Source organism: Poecilia reticulata, linkage group LG23, assembly GCF_000633615.1.
Source record: "Poecilia reticulata strain Guanapo linkage group LG23, Guppy_female_1.0+MT, whole genome shotgun sequence".
In the NCBI taxonomy this organism is placed as follows: domain Eukaryota; kingdom Metazoa; phylum Chordata; class Actinopteri; order Cyprinodontiformes; family Poeciliidae; genus Poecilia; species Poecilia reticulata.
In genome coordinates this window covers 2,390,475-2,415,710 of record NC_024353.1, presented here as the reverse complement: position 1 = coordinate 2,415,710, position 25,236 = coordinate 2,390,475, and the positions used below count along the sequence as shown (strand labels likewise).

The following is a 25,236-nucleotide window of genomic DNA, read 5'->3' as shown; positions in this document are numbered from 1 at the left end:
GATGAAAAAAGTTGAGATGGACGGGTGGATGGACGGATGAAAAAACTTGAGATGGACGGGTGGATGGACAGATGAAACAACTTGAGATGAACGGGTAAATGGACGGATGAAAAAACTTGAGACGGATGGATGGATGGACGGATGAATAAATTTGACGGATTGGTGGACGGATGAAAAAACTTGAGACGGACTGACGGACGGACGGATGGATGGTCGGACAGATTAATGAACGGACAAATTTCAGATGGACAGATGGATGGGTGAAAGAACTACAGATGGATGGTTGAATGATCGGACACATTTCAAATTGATGGCATCTGTCCATTCATCTCTATCGTCTGGACAGATGGTCGGACGACAGACTTCCATGGACAGACGAACATCCAACATGTCTCCTCGCCTTTGAAGTGGCGGTGAAGGCGGCGCTGCAAATCTCAGAAAGCCTGAAATGTTTTTCCCACAAACTGTACTAAACCTGATATGAACCTAAAATAACAAAACACAGATACAAGCTGCACTTCAGCACAGCAGCATGACAGGCAGGTAATCCCCACAGGTGATGGCAGCACTGCAGGTGACAGCACAGTGTGAACACACACATACACACAGACAGACCAACTGAGCTTCCAGAAACCCTACACACACATACTTCCATGAAACAAAACCTCTGAACGATTATAAACTGATTAGCCTCTATAACAGGAAGCAGACCAGACTCCTTACTGGATGCTGATTTCACATATTCTAACCATTTAGGAGAAATCTACTGGAGAGGCAGAGAGTATGCAAAAAGAAGAAAAACAAATCGATGCAAATTGATCTGAACAGATGGAAATCAAGTCTACTGTATTTACTCACATGTTGCTCCATGCAGAGAGAAGCTCGCCGAATAAACGTCCCAAAATGAAAACACGAAGCCGTTAAAATCACCAGGACACCAACATTATTAATGCAATGAATTACCACATCTAACGCAAACTTTCAAATGATTCTTACTTACAAGATCAAGTTGGTATTTTTTATATTGGAGTCAAACAAGACTGAAATGTATAATATTATTGTTATATAATAATCACTTACAACATGGAAAAAAATCTAAAAAATAAGTGAAATAATCTTCCAGTGGAAATAATGCTTTTTAATTAATATTAAGGAATTATTTATTTTAAACAAGTTGCTGTATCTTGTTGAAAGTTACTTGTAAGTTAGTTTTGTCTTATCTCAAATGTTCTGAGATAGAAATAGAAACCTGGAAAGGTTTGTGTTTTTGCATAATTACAAATAAGCCTGTTACAACAAGCAATTAATCAATTAGTTGCATGATAAACTAAAATTATTTTATTTACATACACTTAATGAGGCATTTTATTTACGGTTCCAGGTGTGTTTATATTTCTTTTTTGCTTCTGGTTGTTGTATTTTACTTCAGATATTTAAAATATCTTCCAGCTCCAAGTCTGTACAAAATTAACGTTCATTAGTCTTTGAGAAGATAAACTTACATTATCATGCCATTATCAATATGTTACTTGAAAAATGGTCTCAAAACAACAATATTGACATTTTTTATTTACACCTTTTAATCTAAAATCTTCTGCAACTAAATTTGATTTAGCGATGCTGGAAGACGACACATTTCTGCACAGTCAGATGATGATACAGTATCTGCTCTGGTGCTTACAGTCAATTAAAACGTGTCATGAACCCGAGCCAGATGATGGCAGCGATACTACCGTTTTCCTCTCCTCACCGGTGCTCCCTCTCTCACCCATCCTCCTCCTCCTCCTACATAATTACAGAGTCTGCCAGGGCGCCTGTGTGCGTGTGAAAGCGAGCGTGTAATGTGTGGGTGGCGTTAGATTCACGCTGCGCATCTGTATCTGACCTTTACCGCGGCGAACAGACACACACACACACACAAAGACGACGGTGAAGAATGATATGAGAGGAGATAAAACATGTGGAGCACAAGACAGCAGCAGTAGAATCAAGATTTTAATCAGGACTTTGAGATGTAAATAACTAAAATACTTGTCTGGATTAACAGAAATATTAATCGTTTTGTCAATAGTCGGTCCAGCTATTTATTCACATAACAGAAAACTTGCCTATTCTAGCATTCATTTACTCCATCATTTATTATTTATCGGGAGAAATTTCCTGTCATGATAAGTTTGAAGAATTAATAATCATTTTGAATAGTAATAATTAAAATGTTAATTTTAATTGAAATTATCCTGATTTATTCTGGTGTTGAAACATTCAAATAATGGAAAAAAGCTTGAAAACCATGATTCAATGGTCTGGCTATTTTATATTTTGTGTTTGTTGCAGTTTCACCCAGACTTTAAGTCATTAAAGTCTGGCCTTGTGAAGCACCATCAGTTCCAAAAATGATTCCAATTAATTCAAGTTATGTTTTTAAAAACTGTCCATGAAATAACAGTCATGACTGTTATTTTGACCATTTTCTCCGACTTTTGTTCAAAGAGAGCATCAATAAATGGCGATAAATTTGAAAATTTGATTACACACAGTTCTCAAAAGCAGGATTTGTGTTTTTTGGTGCTATGATTTCTGTGTCTTCTGTTCGCAAGAGGTAGATTTTTTTATCGTAACTTTTATTATTATCGCAAAAGTGCCACAAAATATCACGATACAACTAAGCCCAGGAATTAGACACTGTAGCTACCAGTTAGTGTCTAATTCTAGATTTAATTTTTTAGCTATCTTGTTGGACATAGGAAGACTAAAAGGTTAAAAATTAACAACCAAAAGATGAATTAAGGCCCCGTCTTAATTGAACTAAAAGTACATTTAGCACATTCACTGCAACGCATAATATTTGGGTCAATGTTTCTACAAACCGGTTTGGTTTTTGTATTTTATTGTGCTTCTGAACCTTAATACTGCTAATGTACTGAAAACAAAGATTTAGCCCAACAAATAAGGGCTTAAAAAACTGGAGAGCTGAGAATTTCAGCAAAAAGAGATCAAGTTTACAGTCTGTATAACCTGAGGGCACAACTGGCTAATAAAATTAATCATTTACTGATGACTCTTTAACCTGAGCAATTAGCGCTCCCAAACACACAGAAAGCGAGAGCGAGATAAAGATGCTGTCTCACTAATTATAGCGTGTCTCTGCAGCTGAGGTCTGCAGGGACATGAGTGTGTGTTGGAGTGTGTGGGGCGACCGTGTGTGCGCATCACAGACTAGAACTACATAAAAAAACACACACACAAGGCAACAGAAGCATTCAAGCAAAGAGAAAAGAGGGAATGTTAAATGAAAAGCATTATTATTTAGAGAGAGTCACATTAAGATAATGTGTGTGTGTGTGTGTGTGTGCGTGCGTGTTTATGAAGCAGACAAAGAGCTCTGAGTGGGGACTCATCTTTCTGAGTGCTGAGAGATGATCAGAGCTGGGTAATCCTGCCTACATAGACACACACCACACAAACAAGAGACTAACCACAGCGCTTTTAATCCATGCGGCACACACTCGTTTGTAGACATGGGAAAGTATGTTTGTGTCCGTGTGTGTGTCCCATCCGAAACCGATAAACAGCCGTTTAGGACGACAGAAACCGACTGGTTTGGGATGATAAACGAAGAGAGAGAGAAAGAAAAAAACAGGAAATAAAACAGAGCGGTTGCAGAAATGAAAGCATGAAGCAGCTGGCTGAGCGCTCCACCAAATTAGTCAGCAGAATCATTTGGCAACAGAACCGCGGATCGCTCTCTTCCGTCAAAACCACTAAAAATAGCTTTACAGATGACCATACCAATGAGAACAAATAATTGATTAATTGCCTGTTAACTTGGATTGATCTTCTGCCCTTATTTAGACGTGGAACGAACAAAAATCCAGATTTTTCTGGACTGTATAGGAATTATGTAGCAACCAGTGATGGAGTCACTGTCGCCTCATCAGCCGACTCCACAGGTTCATTATCGAGACAGATGGGCCTGTTGGACAAGAGAAGAGGTGCTACTTTCAAGTAGAGAAGCGTACGAAGGAAACACTTCCAGCCTCTGGCTTCCCCTCAGTTCCTCACTCATATTTGATCCGGGTTTGTTTGGTTTGCTAAGTTCTGTTTCATTTCATCTGAGCTATTTCATTCACAGTTATTTATGGGTGATTATTCTGGTGTTGAAACCCTCAAATAAACACAGTAAGAAGGGGGGGAAGCATGAAAACCATGATTCCAGGGTCTGGCTATTTTACATTTCGTTTCACCCAGACTTTAAGTTATTAAGTGAGACAGAACTGAAGAAAATGAAACAAAAAGTGAGTCTAGAATCTGACCCAGATTATCACGTTTTCAGACGGAGTAGCTGCCTCTGATAGAAACTTTTACAGCATAGTAAATTATTCTGAAGGAAGATATTCTTGCCAATTTCACAAAACTATGAGACAGCTATTCGTAAATTATCGTTTGAAAAACTCTTTGGATTGAAACAAACCAAAAGTATAAAAAAATTCAAAATCTCAATTAAAAGTTGTTTTCAAATGTAGACATTATGTTGATTAAATAAAAAAAGGCGTCCAGCTTCAAGGTTTAAGAAATGAATCAGTTTATGAAGTTGGGATTATTTCAAAGCTTTCTGACTTCTGTAAGATTAGAGAGAGATTATGAAACGGCAAGGACATTTTAATATGCAGTAGTTAAATCAAAAAATGTTCAATTGGGCCTTTTATACTTAAATTGCACAATAAATCCTGTGTAACGTTCCATATAAAACCAAATTTTAAGCATTTTCAGTTTTATATTTTAATTGCATTTCGACAAGAAAATCAAAAACACGAGGCTGGAGACTGGATTATTTTATTAAATGTAAACACGTGCAAAATTTACAGCCTGTTCTGGGCCTGCATTTCTTTCCTTTACGTCTGAGGAATGTAAACAGACACCCAGAGCAGAAAAGGCAGCCAGGCAGTCTGTTCTGTCCTGCTGTATTTTTTATTTCAGTCCCATTAAAGTTCATCTAGGATGTTCTGATAACTGATGTTAGTTTACTTCCGCTCCGGTTGCAGTTTTAGTAATAATTCTATACAATCAGTTTTACTCTGTAGGTGAAAGTGAAATATTTTCTTCTTTTTTAACATGTTCAGATTAAAGAGTCCATTACTTCACACCAGTATTGACTGTCTTTTGTTAAAAGCATGCGAAACCAAACCTCCTGCTACAATCAGATAACTGTCTATTGGGGAAATGAAGTAATTGACTAATCTTTCAAAACAAGATTTTTTTCCTGCCAGGTTCCTCTTCTTCTCTCTGAAACCAGCTAAGACTTACTTCTCTTTTCTGTTTTTGCCCTCTTTTTTTAACCCCATTTCTAAGCAGGAAAAGCCTCTTACAGCCAGCCAGACGACTAATAAGGAGCGGCTCTTGTTAGCCAATCCCTCTTAATGCTTCAGCACGCTGTATTATGGGTAAAATACCCCAACACATACGCGCTTTGCAACACTCCCGAAAAGGCCAGGAAAGGAAAGAGAAACCTGCCATTCCAAAAAAAGACATCATCAGTGGTGTTTTTAGATAGATATGAATAAGCGAACACTTACACATCATCAGCCAACTGGAACACAGAGAGCAGGGGGTGGGCGGGGGGGGGGGGTTGTAGTAATGCCCTGCTTGGCTGGAGTAAATATGACAAGACGGGAGGAGTGAGTCAATGTAGACGAGTAACACTTCACTGTGATTAAGAGGCTCACATAGCGCCAGCATACGTACAGAAACGAAGGCTGTAACGGTCCGAATTACATGAAAAAGCTATTTATTAACGTGAAACTGGTGAGCTTCTGGGAAGCTGCTGGGTTTTTGTTCCCCGTTTTGTAAATTATTACAAAATGACGACCATTTTAGAAACGGAAAGTAAAAATAATATATGTATTAGTGGAAAAATAAATAAATTCATTCAGCGGTTTCTATTTTTAGTTTTGTGATTTTGCAGTAAATTGTGAAAGATTGAAGTTCTGCAAACGATACATCTGAAAACTCATGAAATGTGGCAGGAGAAATCCACTTTAAAATTGTTATTTTATGGAACTCATTTATTTCTAGATACAGCTTATCAATTGAAATCCGATTAAGTCTTTCATTAACGAAATTATTTTTGTTTGCCCAAAATCAGAATAATGAGGGATATATTTTCAGAGAATTTTTAACCTAATTTCTTAAAAATTTGAGTATTTTGATGATATTATTTCACAATTTTCTCACCAAAGTTTGCTGGACATTTGCTACATTCTTCATATGAACATATCAAAACAATGACTTTGTGTCCTCAAGTCATTTATGCGTAGGGAACACCCTTTTTTTTGCTCAAACTTTAACTCCGTGGCTGACGTCCTGGAGATGTTTCTTTGATATCTCTATATGCCATTTATTTTTTTAAGTGCACTAGTCCCTCCTGCATCAAAACCACCTCACAATTTGATGTCACAGCTGGAATAGTGCTCTCAAGTTTTCAACACTCCTTTTTTCTCAAAATGGCCATTAAGGTCTACAATCATGCCGTCAAACTTAGAATGTTACTTTAAGAGCAATGGCTTAATTTCCAATGATTAGCCTATTTTTAACATAGATAAGGACAATGTTCCAAAAACATTGTCCTTCTCTATGTTAATACACTGAGAGATTGTCTTCAGTGTATTATAAGCCTGGTGGGCCACCAGGCTTTACTAGTGTCCCCACCAGACTTGGTATCGTTTGTTTTGTTTTGTTTTTTTAATGATTGCCTTTTCTTAAGACTTTATAGTTGGTATTTAGGTATAAATCTTCAAGTCTTCTAACAGTGTATGACTATAAAATAAAATTTTTAAATTTCCTGTCACCTTTAAACATTTTTAACTCAAAAACATGGCAGGCAGCTGGAAGTCTACCAGGCTTAGCCAGTTTTCTGGGGGAAATATTGAGGTTAAACAGGAAACAAGTCAAAAATGGCCCTGAAAATAGTTTGGTAACTGCTATTGCAAACAAAACCCCACCAAACTGTACCAATTCTTAACAACTTCTGCATGCCAAAAAATTATGCAAATAAGGGGTAATCAAGTGCATAATAGATTGGATTTGGAAGCCATCCGCCACTGACTTTCTTGTTGTCATTTTGCAGAAATTATACATATCTTGCATGAACTCACTGTACTTTAGGAGAGAAAATCATAAATATGCATGTACATCTGTTGATCTGAGGACAAAAAGAGAGAGGAAATTGTGTCACTAAGCCTCACGTTTCATCAACAATTGCTGCTCTGATCACCTGTTTAAAAATTCATGAGTATCTTTAAGCTGTTCGGACTGTGCGACAAGCGTTTCATTGGCTTATAACACAAGCTTCTCCATTAAACCAGCTCACACTGCGGCTGTGAAAAACATAAAAGAGAAGCTCCTTCTGCAGGTGTTTTCAGGTTACAGCTCTGATTTTACATCGATTTTATTCGGCATGCTCTTCAGCCGTCAGGGATAATGGAGATGGAGGTGAAAGGTGTGTTCGCCTGAGTCCATCCATCAAGCACTTGCTGAAATATTTCATGAAATTACAAGAAGAAAGCAAAATAATAAAAAAAAAAAAAAGTAAAAGAAGAGACAACCAAAAGAAAAATGAATGGATAATCCTCTGCTGCACATACTTAACACCAATTTTTAAACTTATTATAAGCCACATCTGGTTGCAAGTAGTAGAGGAGCAGTAGAAACAAACAAAGGTGTGATTAAAACAAATGCTGTTGTGAAATTGTATAAGGATATTAAAACGTTTCTGATTGAACAGCAAAGTGTTCAAAGTGTTTTACACCATAAAAACATCATAGAGACCTATTATGAAAAATAAATAAACATTACATTTTATCAAATTCCATCAAAATCATTACACATCAAATATATTGATTAATGTTCCAGTTATTATAAATCCAATAGCAGTTTAATGCAGATCTGATATTTAATCAGTTTGACTAAATATCAACGAATGTATGAGTTTCTCTAGATTTTGCTGGAATATTAGCTCTTCAATCCTGGAAATGTTCTTCAGATGCTAAAAGGCTGACTTTGTAACCGTCTCTATGTGTCTTTGAAGGCTCAGGCTAGTTAGAAGGAAAAAATGAACCCCAATGTAAGTTTATAAACCTGATTATTTTATGTAAAGTAAACATTTAACAGTTTGTCAACTCTTCAGTGGGAGAAATATGGATACTTTAGATTAATATTTGTGTTTTTACAGCTCTAACTTTATGCAGTTGAGTAGCAGGGTGGTAGCAAAATTTTGTTATCTCACTGTTTGGTATGACAATCATGATATGAATTACTTAACCCATGTTTTCCTCACTCTTACTCGTTGTTCTGCCTTCGCTCTGATATAGTTCACCAAGATCCATGTCCACTGATTGCATTTGCCACACTGTAAGTCCATCCACATGACTAAATGCATTATTTGCAAGCAGCTGAAATATTATAGCCACCAAAGCAGTCCTTTGAAACTGCAAAATTGCATGCACTCATTATGTGATGACAACTGCAATTCAATACCCGGTGCAGCTCTGGTGCACTGAGAGATGTTGAGTCATAAAGACTCTGAGGAATGTTATTTAAACTTTGATCATCGTTGCAACAAAAGCCACATGTAATGTTGAGAGAACAGCACTGAAATAACAATAAAAGGCAGAAGTTAAGGAGTGGAGATGTTGGGTTTGGGAACTACTTCGTCCAACGTGACCCGGGATCATAATACCTTTGCATATTTGTGCCATGCCTAACAAATATAATACAATAACATGTTATTTTGCTGTTACTTGTGTCTGTTTTGAACTATGTTGCACGCCCCATTGTGTGCACCAGGTATTTCTCTTCATTTTGCCCTTTCAGATATAATTTCCCAGGGGAAAGCTGGGGCCATTGTGCTGCGCTGTGGTGTGCGGCTGTTACACAATTACTGTAAATAGAGAGACATTACGTCGGTTTCTCAATCTGAAATCTCTCTTTCCTTCAGGCCGTTTTATTGTTCGTACAAAACCAGCTGCAGATTACAAAGTTTAAAAATTCATGAATGCCTCCAAGAGCTCAAAGGTAAGTATGTTATAGAATCGGACACAAGCTTCGCCGCAAATCATACTGCAACTCCGACGGCTCTGAATAAGATTTTTAATGTTCTTATACCACTCAGCAATCTTCCTTCACTCCTACAGCAGGTTGACTTGTAAATTTTCACCTTATGCAAGAGTAATAAAGCAATTACAATATAATGTTTCACTATTACCCATTTCACTCTTTTATATTTCTTGAGTAATGACTCTCCTTTGACTCTGAATCGAGCCTTCAGCCTTTTTTCCTCTCCTCATCCTCCCTGGTCGTCTTTTTCATCTCTCTGTTCTCCCAGTCTCCTCAGTGCTCTGGCCTAATTGAAAGCTGAATACAGTTTTATATTCTGCCAGCATCAGATGATGAAAGTGCTTTGATCACTGTTTACCCCTGCAGGTTTTGCACAGCAGCAGCAGCAGCCAGACCAGATACATTCACGTCTCTTTACCGTTTCTCCTCTCCTCTTGTTTTTTTCCGCGTTTCTTCCTTTGCATGCTGAACGTTGTCTCACAGTCTGTTAGATTACATGACGAAACTGCAGCAAACGCCAGCATGTGGACACATCTTTTGTTTGCAAAGTCGTGGAAGGATAACGTTGCGAAATCCCATTGTGTGGAAGCTCGTTTCTGCAACAATTCCTTAGAAGGCTGAAGTAAAGTCTGACCACACGGGAAGTCGGGTGACGAAGCAAAATGTTTAATTCTTTGTGGTTTGAGCAAATCGCCTATGTTGATATAAATACAAGAGTGAAAGAAGGGAGTTTAAGGGGAATCTATCTGTTGAGTCAAATAATTTATAAAAAGAAAAGGCTAGCAAATCAAACCATGATTAATAATCAATGTTTTCAGCTTGATAAGTGACAGAAATGCAACAATTTTCTTATTTTAAGGCTTTAAAAACTGAACGAACACAAAGAGCTACTACTTCTTTTATCTCAGAAAACTGGCAACAAAATGTCAAAACGAGTGAGAAATATGTAAAACAGTGGTGAGCACAGTGGAGAATCTGTAATGCTGTGAGCCTGTTTCCTTTCTAGAAGTCATTAGAACTGGGTCAGACTTTTATGGCAATTCTACAATCTTGAAACACCACAATTCTCAAAATCTGATTTGTGTCCTACAATCACAAACACAAACATCTGGACTTTGGTAAACGCAACTGGAACTTTAACCAAAACTTTGTGCTGTGTTGAAATAGGAGAAACATTTCACTTTTTGGCAATCAACACCACATTAGAATGGACAGAATGCATTTACTCCACCTCTATGCTAAAAAAAAAAAAGCAACGTGAACCACAGCAACATCCACCATGGATGAGTATCCGTTTTGTTCAGAATCTAAATTATCTTGAAGGTGTCCAAACTCAACCATAAAACATGGCTTTCATTTCTTTAGCAGCAGCTAATAACATAACTAAAAAGTGACAAGGATTTACCAGTTTTTTGGACAACTGGTTTTCCTGCAAACATAGAACCTCATAACAGGATTCAAACACATTTCATGTCAAAATCCACCATTTTTCTCAGAACTTTCAGTGAATTTATAAACTCTCAGACCTATAGAGCCTTGAAAAACCATAGACTCGTAGGAAGGCATCAAATGAGAAAATGAAATGAGATTTTCTAGAAGATCCCAGAAAATATGCCAAGTCCAGTGCTTGGGGTTGTAGGGCAGTCATCCAGTCTCCCACCATGTTTTTTGAGTAAAAAAATTTTTTTTAAATTGACAGGAAATGTGAAAATATCACTAGATAGTTATGCATTATTGGAGGGCTTGAAGAGGAATACATAAGCAACAACTATAAAGTCTTATAAAGAGGAAATCATTTTTAAAAACTCCAATAAATTAACAATGCTAAAGCCTGGTGGGGACAGAAGTAAAACCTGGTGGCCCGCCAGGCTAATAATACACTGGGGTAAACCTGCTGACATATTTTTCCAGAATACTTCAAACCCTTAAATTCAAAAAATTACTTAACTTTTCCAGACTGCAGGAGTTGTGGTGGTTTCTAACCAATACGTCAATATGCAAAGCAATAGAAAGGCAGATTCAATGCTGAGAAATCATTATTTTCAAATAAACTACATGTGGTATAAACTATAGAATAACACTACCTGCTACATAATTCTTGCTTTCTTGTACATCTTTTTCTATTCTAGAGTGTACATGTAGTGGATAAAAAATAGCATTTTTCTTAGCAAAATATAAGAATATTTTGTGAGTATATTATTCTTTTTCAGCCACTTACTTTTCTGTTGTTGCTTTCTCTTTTATTTGTCTTTTAGTTTACCAACCTAGAGACAAATAAAGGATTATTCTCTTCAATCTTACTTTATAAAATTAATATATCCCATATTTTCCATGAGTAATTCCACGTGAAGTGCAGCTCTTAGCTGTGCTGAATATTTCATGCATTAACTTAAATGTAGACATCAATCAGCTATGACTAACATTTTCTAGTACTGTGTACGTAAAAGCTTTTAGGTTTGGACAGCAGGAAGAATACAGAGGAGCGTTCTACTGTTATTTCACTGTTGGTTTTGCTTGCAGCTCAGAAACACAACAGGAGGCTCGTTGTGTTTCTGAGCTGTGAGAACTTTAGATGTTTATCATTTGTTATGAGATTAAATGAACAGCAGAGATGACCGGCTGTCACAGATAGGCAGGAAGCTCAATTACCAACTGTGGGTCCAGCAGGCTGATTGACCAGTTAATTAGAGCAATTTCCTACAGATTCATTGGTCAAGGTTCATAAATATTCCTCATGTCCAAATTACACACTTTTACAGAATTAACCCTTCGGCAAAGTTCTCCGATCTTTTTCCAGTGCCGTCCAAACAATTGTTCTTATGAAGAAATGTTTCAGAAGTGAAAGGAAGTTTAGATTTTGCAATAATGTAGGCAACGTTAAAAGGTTTCTCTGTCGGCCTCATTTGATGATCTGTTGGTAGATATGGGAGAGGTGGGTGGATGGATGGGTGGATGGATGTGAAATCCCAGTATTTCTCTTGTTTTTCCTATTAATCCATAATTAACTTATAAAATCCCAGACTCCTCCAGAACTCGTAGGTTACAATATTGCTGTGCCGACTGCCTCAGACAGCTAAAGGTTGCGTGTTCCTCAGCCAGTGAGGGTTACCATGCAGCCAGATGGATGAGATGTCTAAGAATAGATAAAAGGAAACACACACACACACACACACACACACACACACACATAAAGTGTGACGAAGTTCTGGCAGATAAGTTTTACGTGCCTCACGCTGCTGCTAGCACACAATACAGCAGAAAAACTCACCCAGACCCCGTCTTTGATCAGCCTCATATAGCCACATATGGTGATTCACTTCTTGGCATTGGCCACTTCAAAGCTATGTAAACTACCTTCCTCCTCTGACCGGCTGACTGCTTCCTCCTCAGTGAGGAGAGAGGTAGGGGGTTCACAGATCACCTGAACCAAAAATAATACCATTACAATCCAAGATCCAACAGCGACAACACAAATATACATTTATCTGTTTTTATTTCGTCACGCATTCATAGATATCTACTGTTGAGGGCTAAAAATACTAAATCCAACAAAGTTAAACTGTGAAACATTATTAGAAAAAGAAAAAGTGGTGGCTTCTCCAACCATCTGAGCAGTTATTTCTACATTCCTCTTTCAGCAGAATAGTCAGCGGTAACAAACCGTCTCTGCTGCGACACGAGCCAAATGTTCCTCTTTCCAAATGAAATTAATCCAGCCAGGGAAAACACTCTCGCTGCAGACTGAATGCACACACTGGATGTTGTGATAGGAAACAGAACAAGATGAAGGCAAAAAAAGATCACATTTTAACTAGAGAGACACGATCCATCAGCATTAGGGCTGAAACTAATGATTATTTGGACAACTGGGCAATTAATCTGACTTTTAAAAATTGGCGCATTCTGCAATTTTATAAAAAGTATTTTTTATACTAATTTGTACATTAACTGCCCAATTTTTTTGCGTTAACAGATTATTAATTGGATAGTAAAATGTGCTTAATATTACATTTTAACCAGGAAATGCTAAAACTGCCACTTGAGGAGTTCTGAGTAGAACAGATTTACAGAAAATGCTAAATGTATATATTTTTTAACAGTCCTGGCTTAACTGCTGCTCTGAATATGTTATTTTTGTGATTTTGCGATTAATCGATTAATAAATTAGTTGATGATTATTTCAATAATCGATTAATTGCAATTAATCGTTTCAGTCTTAAAAACCATTCGCATCAGCATTGTTATACTGGCCTCTTTTTAACATATTGATGTTATTGAAGTAGCTTGAAAATCTCTCAGCCACACTCAACATGGGAAAGACAAGAGAACATACTTTTCAGCAAAGGCAGATGTATGTAAAGGTTCCTATAAATTAAAGTTTTTTATTTTTACAAAAATTCAATACCATAAACTGGGTAAATTGATTTAGTAACTCCAGAGATTATTTGTCACATGCATATTAATTTAAGTTAGTTAAATTTAACTGCAAGAACTTTAGGTTTTTGGCATACGAGGAAGACTTTTACAGTTTAAAGCTTTCTTAGATTTAGTAAGCTTCATAATTTATTATGTGTTTTAACAAAATACTGAATTCTCTACTTTCAAGTCAAACCTCATTAAAATGCACTTTCTACATCTACTCTAACGTGCAGTAAACCAGCTTCAGCAGAGACTTTATTACGTAATTAAGTGTAATTTAAGACCTAATCTGGAAAATCTGGACATGTCCAAATACTTTCAAGGCCTAAAATTGAGATTGAAGACATTTAAAAGCCACAACAGAAACCTTGGAGTCGAACTTCGTCAAACAAAAAATGTTTACAGCAAAATAACGACTGTCATAATTTGCTCATATTTACATATTTAAAACATTGGAGTCAAGCAAGGCTGGATGAGGATTTAAATTAATCTCATCACAACACAGTGAGGAAGAGGATAAGGTGTTGAACCAGCAACCATTTGACCTGAACGTACTCTCCTACCATGGTAAACGTAAACATGTGGAGTTTGTTGAATGCTCTATTTTTGAACCGCTTTTATTGGCTCTCTAGGTATTTCTGAGTTAGAAACCGATTTGTTAAAGCAAACAAAATTGCCAACTCATAAAACTGAAAAAAAAAAGAACATTAACAATGTTTAGTTTCTTTTTTCTTCTTCTAAAGCTGAGGAAACACCCAGAGGAAGAAAAACTAACAACGAAAACAAAAAGTGAAAAAGCTGTGAGCATCTGCTGACTAAAAGGTCTGAATTACAGTAAATCCACCAAATAAAAAACAACAAATACTCCGAGAAAAAAAAAAACAAAAACAAAAAAACACACAACACAAATTATCATCTGGTTAATATTGTAAAAAAGGATTAAAAAACAAAACCCCTTCACAAACTAAATTAATCTAATTATATCAAGCATTAAAAAACCCACTATGTTTTGGTGTTCATTAAATTCATTCAGAACCTTTTAATATTTTAGATATCTGATCCGGATTTAGGTTGTTTCGATGATTTAAGAAGCTGTTAAAGTAAATCAGAAACAAACAAGAGACTAAATGATTGATTAGGGCTAAAATTACACTTAATCTGGGGTCTCCGTTTTCAATAAAATATCACTTATTCCGAGGAAAACAACTCAAACTATTGCAGTTTTCTGTGCTTAAGAATAAGGAAAACACAGATGCACAATGTCTTTTCTTAAGGGTTTAGAAACATCAAAGAGAAAAAAATGCTTCATAGGTACTTTGATAGACGTGGTAGTTTTGAATCCATCTGGAATAAAATACAAAATGATCTCGAAAGCAAATGTTCCTAACCTAAGTGCTTTAAAGTACATGTTGATGCTTTTATGACTGTAAACAGTTGAAGTTCTTGACTTTAATGCATTTCATGAATTATACGTTTATGCTTACGCTTTTGTCTGACGCTTTTAACCACAAATAAGGAAATAAAAATGTAGTTAACACTGGGAAGGAAGACAGCTAGTCGTGACATGCAGGAACAATAAACATAAATATGCAGGAATATTGGAGTTTTTTTACCCCCCAGATTTGACCTCTAAATCCCATTTTTTTTGTACCGATTCTTTCAGATTAGATACAGTTAAGGTGATGTGTGATTGTGTGCTATCAGCAGCAGCTGTCAGTCACACTGGGGTGTCAGGCTGCTGCTGGCATTCACATAAACACACGTTGCTCACGAATCAATACAGGTTCTCTCCCTCCCCCTTCACAGGGTGCTACAAAAACAGGGCTCCACCACCGTGACATGCACACGCGTACGCACACGTACTGCGTCTGTGTGCATGCAGAAATGTTTTGATTGGGGCTCAAATGTTCGTGCTCTGCATGGATTTATGTTGTGACAGTTAGCAGCAGCGTAGCGTGGCTTGCCTGAACGAGCCAGAGCATTCCCGTGTCAGAAATCTGCTTCACAGCCAACAACAAAGCCTCACCTTTTGTTTTTTGTTTTTTTTTGTTTTTACTATTTATAAGCTTCACTATGAATTTCTTGCATGCAGGTACATAAAAACAAAAAAAAAATTTAAGTCTAGGAAAAACGCATAAATCCCTAAACACATCCTGCTCTGAGCGACATCCTGCCACAGCATCCTCCCTCTGCTCTCCACTCACCGATACGAGGTCTGCTTTCTGAACGCCAGTCCGCGTAATTTCTCCTCCAGAGACTCCTGCTCCATGTCCGGCAGACTGCTGAATGTGTCGCTGCAGCCCATGGCAGCCTCCTCGGAGCCCGCTCCGGACTCTGAGTCACCCCCGTCGGCTCCGAGAGAGGCCGGGCGACCGCCGAAGCTGCCTCCCGCCGCCATCGCCGCCGGACCAGTGCGGCTCTTCGCTTGGGGGTCCATGCTGGTCACTCCGAGATGGACCCCCCTCTTTTCTCCCCAGTCTGAGACGGGACGCGGATGCGGGTGGTGAGAAGGAAGCGGGAACTGAAACGTCTGCGGGAATAAAATAACCCGACGTTCTCCTCTGGAGTTGCCTTAACGCGGAGGTCTCCGACCGTTGACCGCCTTTATATGCGGCAGGACGGCGGAGAGAGCTACACTCACGAGCCCCTGGACCAACTGGCAAGCGAGCTCCATACGTCAAGCTGCTACGTTCAGACCGGAAAAGGAGTGAAGCCCTTTCAAAATAAGACCCAATCCGGTCACAAAATAAAAAAAAAAATACTAAAGCATTTTATTTTTTTTAAAAGTAGTGTTTCTATATAATTTTAATCAATCACAAATATTTCATTTATTTATTGTGTTAATAAAAAATATCTCTATACAGTCATTTTGTTTGCTGGATGTAAAATTCTAATTTTAAATATTGAGAGAAAAATTATCCTAATTAATATAAATAAAGGCTTGAGCACCAGTCTGAGTAATTACAAAATCACTCACAGATAAAAATACAAAAATAATCTACAAAATTATAAATCTACAATATAAATTTATACAACTGGAGTACAGATAATTACTCCTAACTCAAACTATTATAATCTACTCCCTTTATTATTTTTCTTTTTTTCCCTAAAGGGTTACTTCTTGTAGTCAAGTGTTCTCCACACTATGTGTAGTGGCTGACTATTTTGTTCGAACATTTCACTTATTTTCTGTCCAATCTTTGCGTTTTATAATATCAAGATACTTATCCAGGTATTTAGTTTCAAAATTATTCTAAAGCAAAACGAGATGTCCTCAGAATTTATAAATTGGCTACCTAGTTCGACAGTCATCAAATTAAAACTTTTAATTTGAAACGTAAACGGAACGGAAGTTTAATACTTTATTCCTTCTGGCATGACAAGTGTTTCAATCTGAGAGCAGCGCGTCAAACAGCGAGTTCAGTTATTATTTCTAAATCCAACATCCACCCAGCTTTACAGACATCTCTGGCATCCGTCCATCCGCCATCCATCCATCCGTCCATCCAGCAGTGTGGATGGAGTATTCTCTCTCCTGGTTTTATGCTGCTTCATCACTCAGAAAGTAGGGCAGAGAGTGAGAGTACTCCCACCACCACATGTCTGCTGTCAGTATCATGCCTCTGAAAAGACTCACAGAGAGAAATCTGTTGAGTCTGCCTGTCATTATCTCTGCCATCATGTTAACATCTCTCGTCCTCCACCATACAAGTCCCGCAACATGTTGCAGCCATCAGCCACATCTGGCAGGCTGTGGAGTTTGTTTTTTTTTAAGCATCAGGGTCACTAAATCACCAGTGACCTAAAGAGATTTTCCTCTCAGTCATTCCTGTTGACATGGATCTGTAACCCCTACTAGAACATCTCCTCCCCCCTTTGCATCTTTGTACATTTTATAGTTGGAAAAGAAGACACAATCACTGCTTGTGGAACCTCAAATGCTAATAACTTCGTTCCTCTGAAAAGACATTTCAATCAGGTTGACATTCATATTTTCACTGGACCACAATTGATTCTTTCCTTTTCAGGCTTTCTACCAATCAATGAATCAATCAGGTTTGAGTGTATACCACATTCAGGCCGTTCAAACAAACACAAACAGACATAATAAGCACATTATACAGTAAACACTTGTGAAAATCAATAAACATTGCTTTTTGTTGTTAAAAATCATCAATATACATCAAATATGTTGGTCAATGTTACAAATATTGTGGTTCAAAAGCATCTCTAAACAGGTGGGCCTGTATCCTTGATTTAAAGGAACTCAGTGTTTCAGCTGTTTCTGTGGTTTATTCCAGATTTGAGGTGAATAGAAGCTGAATGCTGCTTCTGTCAAGATTATTTTAACTCTAGAATACTTTGGTATTGTTTAACAGACGATTTTCATAGGGATGACCAAACAAGGCCAGTAAACAGTGATGCACAACTAAACATAAAATAAAAATAATTATACAATTTTACTTATTTATTGGGTTTGACATATATGTTTTCACTGAAGAAAAATTACTCTGCATGGCTTTCTATGACATAAATAGGATTGTCAGGGGGGCTAGCATTTTTTTGAGAGGTCCACAGCCCTCAGTGGTCCCCCCTTGGGGTGCGCCACTGCTAAATGACCATAAAAACTCTGCAAAACAAGCCCTACATTTCTACTTTAGTCTCTTCTGTCCCAAGACTTTATAATAAAATGCTGCCCTTCATTTTAACATAACTTCTGTTTGTCTTGCTACAGTATTCCTTGGAGATTTTTGCAATTTCTCTTTTGCCTCAAGTGTTTTGGTAACATGCTGAGCCCTGTTGACGGACCTTATATGCGTAAAAAGGTTTTCTTTTAACGTTATTATGGATATAAAGCTTGTCAAACTTGGTTCATTTATTCTTCAAATTCATTTTTATTTTATCCAAAAAGATTTTTTCTCCTGACATTTATTGCTTTACAAGTTCTGCTTCGCTCCTCTTGACGGTTGGTGGTTACCATAGCAACTGGTAACTTAAAGCTCCTCCCCCTTCCTTTTTTTCTGTTGCTGTCAATAACTGTGTTTTTTTAAACAAATTTAGTTTGTCATGTGTGATTTTTACCGTGTTTTGTGCATGTTTTTAAATGTTACCAGTAAAAAAAAAAAAAAAAAACTTTGTTTAATTTTACAACTTTTTGCAACTATTGGACGTGGCTCAATTTCAAAGAAAATAGTTTTATTTTCCAAGTGTTTCCCCGTCTGAAATGCATCGAATTTCCAGGGAATTTCCGGAACAAATAAACTCTGATGTACACAAGTTATCCATCACTTCTGCTGCCAGACTGAAAGATTAAACAAAGCATGAAGCGTCTGTTTTGAGAGGTTTGTTTGCTGGTCAGGATGCCACCATGTCTGTGCTAAATTCAGTCCTGACATTCGGGCCAAACACTCGTCTGTCCGTCAGCTGCTGAGTCTGTGTTAAGCCTGCACAGCGCCAACTCCCCCGATGTCCACACCGCAGACATAGATTCAAAATCTGCTGTGCTCCTCTTAAAAATAACGAAATTAGATAATAACTGTCAGAAAGAGGGAAGATAACAATATTTTTGAGGATCCAAATGTACAAATAATGCCGTGTTTGTGGGAGAGCTTCTGATATTTAACTCGTAGAAGCGGAAATGTATGAATTCTCTGCTAAAGGGTGGAGAAATACGTCAGGAAATGATTGGAGATTTAATAGAAGATCAAATTATGGTGGACGAAGACGTTACATCTGCAACATGCACTGGTAAAGAGTTTCTGGTTTGGTTTCTGTCTAAATCGAAAACTGGAATGTAGGTTTGAGGTTTCAAAAACCACACATTTGAGGTAAAGTTGAACAATTTAGAGGCTTTCTATTTCCATCATCAATCCATGAACTTTGAATGATCCACCTGGACCACATGAGCAACACAACAAAAACCAAAAGCATGATGCTGCCACCACCATACTTTACAGCTCAGTGTTTTCAAGTTTGAAAACGTCTTTCTGTTGTTTTCAACTTCTGTTTGATCAGTAATATTAGTTTTTCTTAAAGCACAGTTATGGAAATCTAACCAGAATATTTGATTATTGGGATACAATAAAAGCTGCAGGTTTAATATCATAAAGCTCATCAATCAATGTTAATCCTGGATTTAATTAACCAGATTAAACCTAAACTTGGTAGATATTCTTGCTGAATTGTTTTCTGCACAATTTCTCTTTATTTTGCTATAAAACTTTTACTAAAGCAACATAAACTGTACATTTTAACTTGACATTTTAAAATACTAGCTTTTCTTAGTTGTTCCAAAATGGGAAAGCATTAAAAAAAAAAACCATGACACCACGGCCATGTCCAACAGCTAGAAACTCTCCATTTTACTTTCATAGCATTTTTTACATCAAAACATTACATCTTGTGCTCTACATCTATATTATATTTCCTCACCTCCATCACCGCATTAAACAAAAGCAAAAGGAAGAATAATTTTTTATAGATTATTGCTCTTCAGATTTGATCAGACACCACTGGACGGTGACGGGATCTATAATTAACAACTTGCCTTTTCTGTAACTTTAACCGTTTCATTGCATGTTTTGTTCCCAGTTATTTTTATCAGCCTCATGGCAGCAGGCTGCATTCAAACAAAGCTCTGCCGCTGCAGCTCATTGTTCGCTGTGTTACTATGTGAGGGAATTGTTTGTGAAGCTTTGGGACTTCGTATTATCCTGGGACTCTCAGCAATTCACACGTCTCATTATGAAACTGTTGACCTATTTTGTAAACCAAGAAACTCGGGCCTGCCTAACGAAGTTTGGGCCTAATTTAATTCAAAACCAGGAGAAAAATGCTTAGAGGTGGCAGCAAATAAACTGAATTAGTTCAAGTTTACGGGCTAAAAAATAATGCTAAAATGTGTTGCAATCCATCAGCTCTAGGCTGAATTGTCCTAAAAGTTAAAGAAAAAGGAGGCAGAAAAAGTTCTAACTTGCTGCTTAAAAATAATTTATCTAAATTGTATTTTCTGGAGCCATCTTAATGTCATTTTCAGAGTCTGAGTCAGAGGGAGCTGCTTAAAAAACATCCACAGCTGCTGATTGTATAGAAACGTTTCAAGTCAGATTTTGCATTATGAACAAATAAATAAATAAACTTTCTCCCCCATAACAACCACTTCAAGCCATTTTATGCAACAATACACAAATCAGTAGATATCTTGACGCCAAGTGTTGCTCAAGGGCACATTGACATGCAGCAAGGGAGGAAGGTGGAATAAAACCCCAAATCTCAAGAATAAGTAGACGACTAATCTTTACAGAAACAATTTTTGCATTTGCTAAGTAATTACAAAGTGCAGTTTTCAAATGGTGGATGTTAAAACTGTCACTATGTCATGTCAGATTAATATTAGACAGATTATCTGTGAGAAGATCCATTTTCTCTTCTTCCTCCCTGAGCTACTATTGCAGTCTGAATAAGTTAGCTGCTCCCGGTCAAAAACAACCAATCAGAGAAGGAGAAATTGCTCTGGCTATCAATCCTTTTGTGTAGTCACTGCTAAATGTGCTAATGTAAAAGCTCTGAAGAAGGGGAATATTTCAATAACAGAGACACAGACATGTTTCTACTGCTCCAGCGTGTATTGTCTGAGTTAGCTTACGCACCTACACAACGATCTCAAATTTAAAGAATATGGTAGCTAACAACGGAGTGTGCAAATATAGTCAGAAACGCACCACAAGCTTTCCAACACTTAATAAACCAACTTACACCCGTACAAGTGCGTTTATATAAACACTCGTACCTCAAGAAAAGGAATATTTCAATAAAAGAATAACAGACACGTTTCTTCTGCTCCAGCGTGTATCTGAAGAGGAAGTTCGGGCGCCAGCGCTAGACTCCCCCTGCTGGTTACATCCTGCCACTACATCAACCAAATCAAAACCGGAAAATAATTCTCCCAAACAGCTGGCAAACATTGTAAATTGTGTAAACAATAACATTGAAGTTTGTTATGCATACAATATGTAGATAAGACCAAAAATAGTAAATATACCTCAGACTTATAGTGAATGTAAATGAACATATTTCAATCCATCACACTAATGGTGGAGAAATTATATACTGTTCAGCAAAAACCGATTATCCGCTGTCATCTGTGGCTATGCTAACTAGCCTTAGCATTTTTGGCATGCTAGCTAAGATGGACAAGCTGTAGCTTAGAAGAGAGCGAGGTGAGGATGATTGACAGCGCTAAGACCATCTTCCTGGTTATGACTGGCTGTTTCTGGTGTATTTACAGGAAACTTTACTTTTTCACAGATTATCTTTCACAACATAATTTTAACAAATATGTTTAAAAATAAAAACATTATTTATAAAAGCCACTTGCAGCTTTAGCTTATTGGTAAAGAGCAGAATTTATTACAGCAAGTCGTTCAGATCCTGACACACCAAAGCAGCAGCAGACCATCGCAAAACCACCACAATGTTTTGGTTCCTACAAAATAAAATAACCTCACAAAGCAGTCGGAGCTTTTGAAAAAACAAACTCTCAATCACAATCAACATGCTTTTACTACGGAAAATACTTTATTCACTTCCAAAGCAAGAAGACAGAGACTAGTTCAGATTGACTTTACATGGGAGCCACAAAAACACAGAAGTTATTTTTACAAAGTGGAACCAGTTTGTTTCCAAAGGCATTGACTGTGAGGAATGTACTGTACAAGACTGATCATCAGTGCTTCACATCAATACCTTTTTTGATGAACTTGCTAATCTAAACGGGTTCAACAGGACATCTGAGAGGGAGAAAATGTTGCTTTAATGCTCAAAAAGCCAGCGTTCATAATTTATCAACAGAACAGAGCCAAAAATAGAGAGCAGGGATGAATTATAGATCGTCCCGACACATTTAAATTTCCCTCATTTATTAACAACCCACATTTACAAAAATAGAAACTTTGTTCCAAGTTTATAAGATGTACTTTTGGTAAATGCTGAATTACGATGATTAAATGTCTTTTTACTTTCAGAAGGCTAATTTAATCAAATATAAACCTAATTACCTCAGAAGGACACTCAATAAAAAAAGGAACCTAAAGCTACAAACGAGCAAAAATATTGTTTCCCCCACTTTTCTTTGCATTTATTGAGGAAAAAATTCTCAAAAGACACAAACAAGCCAAAACTGAACATGACAAAAAAAATCCTTAATATTAATTTTGGTTTCGTTTTCCTCAACGGGGCTAAACACAAATGCCCCAGAAACGTAAATACGTACATATATAATATAAAACAACACAAATAAAATATTAAAATAAGCTAGTATCAAAATGGGATGAAAGCATTTAAGAAATGAAATAAAAAAAAGTTTCTATAAATACATGACTCATCATCAGTGTCCTGTGAAAAGTCTCACATGTTGAATTTTAAAATAATTTCCTCTGGAATAAACGCCACACTGCTCTGAAGTTTTATATATATATATATATATATATATATATATATATATATATATATATATATATATATATATATATCTCAAGTCGGAAACCATCAGTGCAACTTTTAATTCAGAAACACAAGGCAGCCAGTGCCTCTTTGTTATTACAATTTCAGTGTATTTGATGGAGCAGAGGTGGCGTCGGACCTCAGTCAGTCAACAGGGGGCGCTGCTGCTTCCGGACACATGAAAAAGCTCCAGAGAAATCTTTTAGGATGGGGCGAAGTGAGACCTCAGGACGTCTCGTTGACCGATCGATCCAGCTCTAAAACTTTACTGCTGCTCCTGTTCGCCGTCTGCGACCTGGAGGCCAAACAGCGAGCAAAACCCAATCAGAACCGCGACGTTAAACAGACCCCGAAAAGTTTTAATCTGAGTCCACCGAGGCGCCGGGGTTCACCTGTGCAGGTCTAGCAGCAGGTTCTTCTGCGTGTCGTTGCTTTTGTTCCTGAAAGGAGGGTGCCTCTCCGCTCGGTTCGGTTCGGAGCCGAGTTTCTGCTGCTCTGAACGGCGCCACGTTGCCATGACGACGGCCGGCGCGTCCTCCCACTGCTCGGGGTATTCGCCGCCGAGGCCCAGGAGGTGCGGCTGCTCGTCCTCGAAGGTCGACAGCAAACTCCTGCTTTTCACTGAAAATTTTAAAAAATTAAAATTAAAACGAAGCGCCGAGCAAAAGTGTTCACATCTAGCCTCGCTAGCTAGCATTTCACCGCTCTTCCACAGAATTTCTAACGGGCCAATCAGCGGATAGAATCAGACTTTGTGAACGATGACGTCGATTTTCTGCGCCGTTTTAGAATTGTAGTCTGCCTGTAGTTTTAGCAATGGTGCAAAATAAACGAAGTGCGTGTTGCCCGCGTTTCTAAATATTGAATTAGCATTAGCAGGCATTTTGTTCGGCATTCTTCTCTTAGCAATGGAGAGGGGTAGAAAGAAAGACGGGGGGAAAAAAAGAGAGAAAGAAAGTCAAATCTTTTGGTTTTGGGTGGGACAGAAAAAGAGTTTCCTGCAACCTCAAAATATTTTCAGGTCGTTTCCTCTACTTTTAACCATAAAAATCAAGTTGCTTAAACTTTTCCGCAGCCCACACAAGAAAGCATCGGTTTGTGTGCGAGCAGGATGCGAGAGGAAACTGAATTCGATTGTTAAGAAAATTATATCTGATCTCAATTACAACAGTGAGTGTGTCCGTGTGTGTGGGGGGGAGGTAATGAGGATGTAGTGAAAGGTCAAATCAGTTTCTGTGGCTGTTGCTGCTGAGCTGTAGGTGGAATCTGATTAGTGGTGATGGTATAATGGACCACCAGAGTTTTACAGCTGGGAACTAATGATTCATGACAATGGGAACAGCAGGGTAGGTCAGGCAAGCTGAAAACTTCAGAAAAATGAACAAGCTTGCCTGCTCATTATTGAAAGTTAACTCTTCTAAATCGAAAACTTTTCATATCAGAGCCTTCATGAAAGAGGTGGATCATGAGAACTCATCCTTTTTGTCTTTCTTGGTTTTCTTTCATGTATTGTTGGAGTAAGGTTACCTGTAGCTGTGTAGGATTCAGGCATCTGTCTGGATGCTACGCCCGTTTCAGTGATGCTTGACGACAGAGTGAAGCTGCTCGGGTAAAAACTCCCCAGAAACAGAGCGAAACACAACACGACCACCTGTGGAGCAACAAACAGGCAGATGAAGAGAGAGAAGGGTGGATAGACGGATGAATAAATCATGAATTACGATGGAAGCAGATGTTTCCAGTTTAATAATCGATGCTCCATCAGCTCAGTGTCACGTATGCGTTACCATTAAGCATGAGGATGTCTGGGTGCCCGCCATCCTGCACGACTTCTGGATTTTTCCTGCCACCATCGCCTGCAGAGCCTGCAGCTGCTGCAGCAGAGACCTGCAACACACACACACACACACACACACACACACACACACACACACACACACTGATGGGTCAGACTGTATGTAAGGCTGTGTTTTACAGTCAAAATGGTAAACATGGAAAAACTGAAATAAATTTTAAAAAACAGAGCACTGGATCCATCCATCCATTGCTCCATTGCTCCATGAATCAATTTTAACACTTTAAACATGGATAACATGGATCGATGATAAACGGATGGATGGATGGATGGATGGATGGATGGATGGATGGATGGATGGATGGATGGATGGATGGATGGATGGATGGATGGATGGATGGATGGATGGA

The 25,236-nt window shown here is 37.8% G+C and overlaps 2 protein-coding genes across 5 annotated transcripts in view; both read right to left on the bottom strand.

Annotated features, from left to right (window-relative positions):
* The window catches only part of dgki (diacylglycerol kinase, iota), a 69,037-nt gene extending 52,823 nt beyond the window's left edge, over nucleotides 1-16,214 (bottom strand). For all 4 annotated transcript variants that reach the window (XM_008400489.2, XM_017302858.1, XM_017302859.1 and 1 more), the window contains exon 1: nucleotides 15,735-16,214. In XM_008400489.2, coding sequence (XP_008398711.1) covers nucleotides 15,735-15,967 — 233 coding nt within the window. In that variant the 5' untranslated portion in view covers nucleotides 15,968-16,214. The remainder of the gene's footprint in view (nucleotides 1-15,734) is intronic.
* A 5,871-nt stretch (nucleotides 16,215-22,085) lies between these two features.
* creb3l2 (cAMP responsive element binding protein 3-like 2) overlaps nucleotides 22,086-25,236 on the bottom strand; it is a 27,236-nt gene continuing 24,085 nt past the window's right edge. Inside the window, exons 9-12 of the mRNA XM_008400488.2 lie at nucleotides 24,819-24,918; nucleotides 24,559-24,682; nucleotides 23,424-23,652; nucleotides 22,086-23,326 (exon numbers count right to left, since the gene is read on the bottom strand). Coding sequence (XP_008398710.1) covers nucleotides 23,257-23,326; nucleotides 23,424-23,652; nucleotides 24,559-24,682; nucleotides 24,819-24,918 — 523 coding nt within the window. The 3' untranslated portion in view covers nucleotides 22,086-23,256. The remainder of the gene's footprint in view (nucleotides 23,327-23,423; nucleotides 23,653-24,558; nucleotides 24,683-24,818; nucleotides 24,919-25,236) is intronic.